This window comes from Montipora capricornis, chromosome 1 (genome assembly GCF_036669925.1).
Source record: "Montipora capricornis isolate CH-2021 chromosome 1, ASM3666992v2, whole genome shotgun sequence".
NCBI classification, from domain to species: domain Eukaryota; kingdom Metazoa; phylum Cnidaria; class Anthozoa; order Scleractinia; family Acroporidae; genus Montipora; species Montipora capricornis.
Window position 1 is genome coordinate 44,420,464 of NC_090883.1, and position 10,000 is coordinate 44,430,463.

The window sequence follows — 10,000 nt, forward strand, 5'->3', positions numbered from 1 at the left end:
TAGCTTTCGCTTCGTAATGCTTCAACAATAGTATCTGAACGATGAACGCTCACCTGGCCACTAACTGCCGGGCGAGAACACTCGAAACGTCAGCTTTCAAATTTATTTACGGCTGTAACTCTGTGATTCATTTTCCCACAGTAGCTTCTTTAGAAACTAAATCTCATTAGACCAAACGTCAGTTTGGCCGGTACACGTTTAAAGGGGGTGTTCTCCTTTGCAAAAAGGGAAAACTAATCTCGTAACTGCGTGGGGTAATTCTAGAATTCAAGAATGATCACCACTAACTGAGCGGGCGATTCCATCCCCACCTACGCTCCTTTGAACGGTGATAACGGCGGCCTTTGACCTGACACCTATTTGCATTGTATTATCATTGGATCAGCCCTGCATGGTGGAGACACTAGACTGACAGGAGTGTCGAGAAATTGGGTCTTCTGACACATCTGATTGTCAACCTGGTTGCAATGTAAACTCTGGGTGTATTACCCTTAGTGATTGATTGAAAAATCTCGCACCATTTTATTAACCAATGGGAAGGTTAACCAAAAGAAATCGCCACTTGCAAGCACGATTTTCCTGCGCTTTGAGCAGGTTTCATGGAATAACTACGAATTAGGCGTTGAAATAATCTCCATTACTATTAAGAAGTAACCGGTAGGGAGCATTTTTGAATCGCTATAAACCAAATCAGAATTGAAATGCCTCGGAATGCATGCACCAAGCGGAAAAGATAACTGTCTTTGGCGTAAGGCCGGGTGGCGTACGGGGGGTAGCCTGCTCGCAGGCGGTTGGATGGTCGAAAAAACCGGAATTCGTAATGAGGTAGCCATCTTGGATTCGCGCGGCTGGGTCTGGGCCGGGTTGAAGGTCGGGAGGGGGGCGGGGAGAGGAGAGAGAAAAACCTTCTCTCTCCTCTCCCCGCCTCCAGTGTTCCTGGTCACACTTCACTGAATTCAACTGTCACGCAGAAAACATTAATGGCATCATATTTGTGTTCGATTTATTTTTTGGATTCCAAATCATCGATAATTGATAAGGCTTAACTGCTGAATACCACGCCACTCCAAAAGTGATCTTGAAAAGTGTGGCTACGCGGCTACGCAGTGGTCATTAACGAGATCTTGTGCTGAATATAGCTCTCGTTTACTGATTACATGTAATTATGAGTGTAACTGTGTAGTACAAGTTTTCAACCCCTCTCCCTCGAGGTTGTTTGTAATGCCTGACGCTGCATTCGGGAGGGATCAGGCTTCCTCCCAAAGAGGGACTTTTCCTGGCGGGCAGCAGGCAGTAAGCTGTAATGTGGCAAGCAATGTTAACTGATTACTGTTTTTCAATAAAAATGAGGCTGTTTTTCAACACAGGCTGGGCTAAGTATTAACCCAGTGCAGCAGTCAGTTCTCTATTTACAAATGAATAGTCATCCGATTGTGTGTTGATTCAAATGGGGAATCAGGGAAAACTTCGAATCATTATTGTAGAGTTCGTAGAAGGCCGCCATTTCCATCGATCGCGCTGAAAACTGGCGGGTTAACTGGGGAGATATGGCCAGATAGTGCCTGGTCAGTTTTCCGTCAAATCTATGTCCAAGGAAGCAGATAAATTGAGGAAGGTTTTTATTTTGCATCCAAAAATTCGTAATCAACACTAAAATGACCAAACTTGTCTGGAAAACTGATTTTTAGTGTTATTTTTCCGGTTAGTGTAAAACGCAGACTGCAGACTGTTGTTGAAAAAGCCCAATGCTAACCTTAGGCCTAAGTAGGCCTAAAACAATATTTACTGACCGGTTATTTTTCTTAATTATATTCTTTCAACTTTCGTTTTTATAAAATGTTTGAGTTGTCTGTAAATAAGTTACATGTTTTTGGAAAGCTTCTTTTTTTAGCTTTAAAAGAATGTATTACTTTCCCCCTAACTTTAAACATTTTTTGAGAAAAAAAGCATTTATTAGCGATGGCTAATTTCGCGCGGCTTTGGGAAAGAAGGTAAAAGAGTTAAATGCAGAAGTTACTTTTTATCAGACAAGAGGTTTGGAAGTAGAATTCAAATAAATCTATTTCTCTTTCAAACGTTCGGTTTGTAAGTCGCTTTAATACTACATTCACTATCAAGCGCAGTGCGAGTCAACAATTATAAAAGTGATTTCAGAGAGGAAATGAGAGAGAGAGAGGAAAAAATAAACAAGTTATTTACAACCATAAGCACAGAGTAGACGACGTTAGAGCTTTTTTCATTTGAGTGTAGAAAGTAAATAGCGAATTGCTTCGGTGTTGCATTACTTCACTCAGTGATTAGACTGCAAAACAGTCGTTTTCTTCCATTTTCGGAAGGCCGAAGCGCCGTAAGCGTGACCCTCGCGTGTGAATAATTATTTTACCGTGTCGCTTGCGTTCGCAAAGAATACGACTGTTTTGCAGTCTACTCAGTGATTGGTTCAAAGTTCTCGCGCCACTTTTTCATCCAATCAGAAGTGAAACCAAAACCAATTGTGGCTCACACGTGCACATTTTTCCGCGCTTTGTGTCGGCTACGTGCATGTAATTACTTCGAGTTTTGATTGGTTTGCTGGATTGTCTCCGTCCTTTTTGATTGGCCAAAGTAGTTACTTTGGTTTTTGTTTTACGACTTGGTTGGTTTTACTTGATTGAAACTCGCTCTATCATTATCATTGCCATTCTAATTAGTGGTACAATTATTGAATCTGAACGTCACATAAACGGGCTTGGGGCTTAGAGAGAAAAGTAATTGAGACCAGGGACGCTTTCCTTCTGTATGGAAAAACCGGGGAGTATTATCTGCTTAAAGGAACAGAACAAATTTCCTCAATCAAAATATGGAACGGGACGACCCTAACCCTAATTCCTTTTCTTTCTCTCTCAAGAGACTGGATACTAATCATTTAGGATAGCAAACATGGCTGCCGGATTTTCGATCATTACCTGCAGTTGTGCAACTACGAGCTATAAAAGCATCTGCGTGAAACCCGCACGATTCATTTGGGCATCTAAACACCAAGACCCATGGGGTCGAGTCTGCAATATTTTTTTCTTTTTTCAAGGAGCATGGTACTAGTGGGACAAAGCAAATGGAACAGGATTTTCCGATCATTCCGAGAAAACCGAGAAAATAGGAATACCTCTGCAAATTTTTCTGTTCCCTTTGATTTACCACCGGATCAATCGAATTTTTCGTACAAAAGGAAAGCGCCCCAGGAGCCCATGAGTAGGAGATTGCCTCTCCCATATAAGCCAATTCTCGACACCAGAGCCTCGGATCGATCCAAGGCTCTGGGAAGCGCTTTGAAGAAGAATATGCGCAGTAGGGTTCTTATACTCAAAAATTGGCTATTTGAACCTTACGGCGCCTGCTCACTCCTCGTGTGAACATGAAAGCACCAATTAGAGGCGCTTTTGATTGTTCTTCACGAAAACCAATGAGAAGGCACCTTGTTTCAGGGTTCCCCAGAGCTCTTCTCTCCGTCAGTCAAAGGAAGAGCTCTGGGTTCGAGAGTGATACAAGCCCTATGAGTCAACCTTTGCGAGTATCTTTGCATTTTTATAACACCAGGAGTTCTTCGGTCCTGTACGCGCTGTTTAGAATGCCAATCAGAATAGAATTATTGTCAAACAAAAACAAGAACAGCAAAAAAACAATGAATGCAAATTGTACGAATTGCTTTAAGAAACGGTCCAGATAAGAACGATAGCAACAACGGCAACGAACATGTTGGAATTCAATTGGTATGCAAAAACGTGATAACTTTTCTATTGTCTGTACTTACTTCTGATTGGCTTAAACAGCAAAAGTTAACAAAACTTCATAAAAGCAGTATTATATTCATCCTTACTTTCCAACCATCTTCCATCTTTCATCTGGTCTCAGTTTAAATGAATTCCACAGAAATCGTATGTGGGGAACATGTAAAATTGTAAACGTTTCTTGGCTTTTGTTTTCCACTCTTGTGATTGGTCAAAATCTTTTAACACAAAAAAACACCCTTTCAAAACGGGCTGTAAATAAATTTTATTGCGTTAACGGCTTTCCTGTAGGTTTATGCATTAAATGATAACATTGCTATGTGGGGAAAGCCCCGTTGCCGCATAACAAAGGAAATTGCTATCCACCTTACACGGATCATTACTTAATATCATTCTCCTAATGAAGGGTTAATTCTAAAAATATAAAAATAAGTGGGCTCCAGGGGCGGATCTACCATTTTTTGAAAGTGGTGGCCGAACAAGAGTACTAATCAGCGCGCGTTAGCGCGCCTTGGTAGCGCCTAAGGCGCTACTTTCTAGGGGGTCTGGGGGCATGCCAGAAAATTTTGAAAATTTGGGTACTCTTACATGCAATCTGGTGCAATCTGGAAAGTAAAATATCAGGATTTCATATTGAATACAATTATAAGTTGTGGTTATAATGATGCATGGTTTGTGACTCTTCGCTCCAAAGTCACAACAGCCTTGGAAGAAACCAATGAAGTGTCTGTATACCACAAGTGCGCCGGATGGTGATCTTAGCCATTTTCTGAATCTTTTCATGCACTGAATGCGCATGTTTTTGCGTCCTTGCGTATATCTGCCAGCTGATCTTTCACCACGTTAATATGCCTGTATGCCTCAATAAGATCCAATGTCGAACCCTGTAACGAACGGCTAAGTCCTACCCTGAATCCAAAAAGATGCTTGGCAGTGTATAAGGCAGCAATGAACACAGGGTTCTTGATTAAATGGAACAGCACATAAGCACGAACGTGTCACAATGTTATTCTTATTGTACCTAACCAAAATGTATATAAATAATATATATAGAAATTAAGATTTTACGCTGTTACAGTCTCTGTAAAATAGGTCGACTGTAGACAAGTAATTCTCATCCAGTCTTCTTCGTCATTTTAAAAGGATAATATTAACGCCGGGGTAACGTTGAAAGCTTTTTCGCACAACTTTGGTCATACTATTAGCGAAAAATCATGCTTTAGCTAAAAAAATCAAAAGCTCCAACAGACTGCTTACAAAATTATAAAATTATTGTATATTTTGACAAAAAATAAATCTTCGACGAACTGAAAGGGGGGGGGGGGGGGGCGGGGCCGGGGTCCCCTCGGCTCCTTTCGAGACGTGCGACACGTTTCACGATTTCAGTTTTGCAAATGAGTGAATATTGAAATTCAAGGAAGTGATTAAAAAAACTTTTTCATAAAGAACTCAGATACAAATCTCCAAGAGCAGCGCATGAAGGTTCTTCAACTTCGTTCCCGGGACATCTCCCTTAAATTCTGCGCTGGGGTCCTGGGAACGAGATTAGGAGTTCTGAGACTGAAATCAGAGTCTTTCTTTTCTCCAGCCCACGTTTCGCACTGTTGTACTGTGGGACCTTTAGGTTTCGTGAAGAGCCAAAGCGCAAAGATTGAGTGCGACCTCACGGGATCTGTAAGCAAGGTCATGTGGTACAAAGACAAAAAATCTTTGGAAAATGGAACAGATGGTCTCTATCAATCAATTGTTCAGCTAATGGATGGCACTACAAGAAGCATCCTTCATTTTCCAGTGGTGAAGATGGCACATGAAGCAATTTACCGCTGCAAGGCAAACTCCAATAAGAGCACAATTTGTCCAAACGGAAAACGCTTTTCAGTTATAGTTGTCTGTAAGTACTAAACAAAAAATTGACCTGTGATTATATTGAATAAATACTGATGCATACGTTCGTAGACATGAACCATTCAGTACCTCAATGAACAGGCTCCATGCAGGATTGGGAAAAAAGAACAACAGAACGAACAAAGACAACAATGCATTTAGCACAGAAAACAATGGGAAGTACGACACTATACAGCCAGTGAAATATAGTGTTCAACAAGAAGCATGACCCTACTATATTTTTTTGACAGCTGTGTCACGAGTCTCCCACAGGAGACATGACCCTGCTATATTTTTGTGACAGCTGTTTTAACGTCCTAGCTCCTTTGAGTCTTCCACAGTTCCCTAGCTCAGGGTTTGGCCGTGCCTCTTGTTGAACTCTATATTTCAAAGGATGATAGAGTCGTACTTCCTATTGTTTTCTGTGCTAATCCATTGTTATCTTTGTTCGTTCAATTGTTCTTTTGCCCAATCCCTAAGCCTCTTCAGTGAGGTAAGACATAGTACCATAGTTCAGTGGTAGTAGAGCATCCGATCTAGTGTTCGGTTTCGTATGTTCGACTCCTGCAACGGGGCACTCAGATTTTTCCTAGTGTCCCCTAGTCACCATCAATAAAAAAATATCCTCTGACCTGGTCAAAGTAAGTCGAGAATTTCCTATTTTTCTAACTCTTGGACTGAAACTTGATACTTCAAGACGGTAAACAACGCTTCCCAGCCGTCCCCACCCAACACAGTGTTGTTCACGAACAAGCAAAAATGTTAGAAGATCATGTCTCTTTAACAAAAATATTTCATGTTGCCGTGCGTCGGCTAAGAAATACATCAAAGATGACGAGAAAATGTAGTAAGAACAAAAAAATGGCACACGAGGCGACAGCTGAGCGTGTCACTGATGTATGTTCTTACCACATTTTGACGTCTTCTTTGATCTATTACTGAACAGACGCGCGGCAAAATGGAATCTATTTGTTTTATATAATAAAGATTTCAACGTTCTTAAAGATGACGTCGGCTCTGCGTCTGCTTGCAATAGATCTTAGGTGAACACCAATGAAAATGCGTTGAGCTTAATATATAAAGTTTAATGTTTCAGACAGTCATTCAGTCGATCATGTACTCAGTTATTGAAGTTATTAAAAGCAAATGCTTCGAACAGAGGTTTCCATCGAACTTGATCGTAAAGCCAAATTTACTTTCACCCATCATCCAACAGCCAATCACTTGATTTAACCGTAAAGCCAATCAATTACATGTAGCTGGCCCAAAGAGCAAAAAAATGCAAACTCATTGGATAGAAATCTTTGCAAACTTTTGAGACAAAAAACCATTGAAAGCCACTGTTTAGTATTCTGATTTTTATGAAGAGGTTATTGAAATCCTCTCAAACAGTGAAAATAGACTAGTTCACGCTCTTGGCGGGAAATTCAAAGGTTTGTACGGAAATTCAAAGCAAAATTATCTGTACATGACTCTACTTTATAGACTTTCGCCTTAATAAACCAACAAATAAGTTCAACTTCACAACTGAGATGAACTGGACTTCGTATCTACTCTTTGGAATTTCTAAATATTCCTTTTTTTGCCCCATACATTTTCTATAATTTTGTGCCTTTGGAATTAAAGAAAATGCATGACAGAAACTTTGTTTAATAAAATAATTTATACAATAGCCATTCTCTCCAACTTTATTCTGCCGCACCTTTGAGCGCAGGGAGTATACCTGTGCGATGCTTGTTGCCGAATGAATACTCATGACCCGCTTTGGAGAAGTTTATAATTTAAAACGTACCCCATAGGAGTAGTGTATCACAGCAGATAATATGTCTTTCACTCCAAAACAGGTGGAAAAGGTCATGTAACAGCTTTGAGCAAAAAATACTTCGCGGATAAATTCTCCGAGGCAAAATTGAAGTGCTCAGCGCTAAGTTGGAGGAACTGTTTGTTTGGTCCTGTCAAATTAACGTGGCACTATGGAAACAAGACTCTACAAAACAGCACCAAGTACACGATAAAGCAACACAAGAAAAAAGAGTGTCAGAGACGGTTGCTAGACGCCGATTCCACTCTTGAGATCTCTAATGTGACCATTGCAGATGCCGGCCAGTACTATTGTCAATTGTCCTGTGGTTTCGTTGCAAAAACCGACAAGGACTTTATTAAGTTGGTCATTGTTCCACCAACAGGTATTACCTATTGGTAAATTAGTTATACTAATTCTAATCATTGCCTCTTGGTTTACTGTCTTGTAGAAGAACATTTGTTTGAATTGTGTGTTTAATGCGTTTTCCATCGTTAAATGAAGGCCATGGATTGATTAATTGGTTGTTTGATACCTCCACTGAGCTCTAAGGCTGCGTTCACTTTGATGGCAGTAGATTTATCCAAATCTACAAATGCCTCCATTGAGATGTTTGCAGGCGATACTACACCATTTTGCATTGGAGACACAGTTGATGAAGTTTTATTCAATATTCAGAAAGCAATCACCGACTTGAACATTTGGGCCAAGTCTAATTCTATGACTATTCATCCCACAATGACTGAACTTATGCTCCTGTCCAAATCATCATTTATTGGTCCCCTGCCACAAATGTCTTTAGCTTCCAACGTACTTAACTTTGTAGTTAAAGCAACCTCCTTGCATACGGCGGGAGCTACTGAAATTTAAACTGACCAATCAGAATTCAGCGAGCGGGAAAATCTGTGCTATCCTTGTGCTATCCGACGTCACGCCAATTGTTTACGTTCTGATTGGTTAGATCGGTGGACATTCGCTCAGCCTTCTTTTGTGACTCTCTTGACCGTTGCTTCTTTGAACTCAGCGAGACAGAAATGACGCATTGTTCTGACAATCAATTTGCCAATCCACTTTATCCAGTTTATGACATGGGCTAGCATGTGATTAACAACCAGGATCGCTTTTTGAACTTTATTCTGTAGAAGAAGACGTTGCTGACTGAACATTTTTACGACGAAATCCCTTGGTTTGTTCAGCACTTTGATGTCCGATAACTGAGCCGCTCTAACGAGTGTTGGGTCAATCACATTTGGTCGTCTGACCTTTTGAAGTTCTTTCAGCACTTGTTTGTGTGTGTCCATCATGATCGAACTTCAGGTGAATAGTGAGGGGAACAATTTTTCGTTCATCTGCTGTGCCAAAAAACAAACAATCCTGTTGGGTGTTCCACGTGCTTGGCAAGTTTTGCACGACCATCGTCTATCAGATCTGGAGTGGAGTTTTCTTTCAGTGATTACAACTTGCGATCGTTCTACAAACATCCACGTAGCATGCAGCACTTTTTTAGTGACTCGAGGATCCTGTTTTGCTGTTTCAAAGGGAGTCGTGCATTCTTGAGCAGTTAATTTGTTTGTTCTTCAGTGCTTGTATTTTTTCGTTTGTTCCTGATGTCGCAAAGTAACTTTGATGATTTGAAAGGACTTGAATCCTTAATTGAATTAGCGATTTTTTTATTAAGGAACCAACAAGTGAATGGTACACAAAATTAGGAGAAACTGTTGGTTGAATGGACAATAATTGTAGCCATAACAATGCAGGGCATCAACAATGGTTTCTGTTGTAAAATGTTAGTTTAAAGGGTTTGTTAAAGCTGTTTCCCATTTTATAGGGCACTGTGGTTTCCAGATTCACTTTCAAACTTATCATGCAAACGTAAATCAATACCAGTGAAAAGTCAGTCCCTTGAATTGTTGATAGAAAATTAATTTAAATGCATATTGAAACATCAGTTGAGGAATATTTTTTTTCATTCCCACTTTGTGAACCTAACATACATTGCTGCTGTTTGTTTATTGCTTGGTCATTCAATGTCTTGATCACATCAAATTATTTAATTTTTAGGTATTGTCTCAGACCTCCAGAGAGACACTATCTTTATTTAAAAACTTAACTGGTTGCTTTTTGGAGCCCTTTTGTGGCATATTTAGATAGGCAGGAAATGTTCCACATTTTATGGTAAATAGTTCTGCATGGTTTTAAGGAATGTATTGCAGCCAAATCTAATTTAATATGAGACTAAAATATGCTGTTTCACATTTTGTGAATTTAAAGACTATTAATATTGTTTGCGCTTGTTTTAAAAGGTTTAAGGTTAGCGTTCAAAAGTGTTCCTTCAATTATCTTATTCTGTAAAGATTACCTTGGGAGAATTGGATTAAGGCCAGTTTTTTCTCCTAGCTTCTTTCCCCATTGCCCTCTGAGAATGGAGTTGATTTGGTTTTGCCCAATGTTGAAAGATGAAACAATGCCTAAACCAGCCGCAAGGAATACTTCATTGTGCTTTTTTACAAACATGGGCATGAGGGTGCTTGTAAGCATCTGACCATGTCAG

General features: G+C 40.0%; 1 protein-coding gene across 2 annotated transcripts in view; it reads left to right on the forward strand.

Moving 5' to 3' along the window:
- Positions 1-10,000, forward strand: part of LOC138053616 (uncharacterized) — a 15,652-nt gene that overhangs the window by 2,584 nt on the left and 3,068 nt on the right. For both annotated transcript variants that reach the window (XM_068900224.1, XM_068900220.1), the window contains exons 2-3: positions 5,353-5,655; positions 7,493-7,834. In XM_068900224.1, the coding sequence (XP_068756325.1) occupies positions 5,353-5,655; positions 7,493-7,834 (645 nt within the window). The remainder of the gene's footprint in view (positions 1-5,352; positions 5,656-7,492; positions 7,835-10,000) is intronic.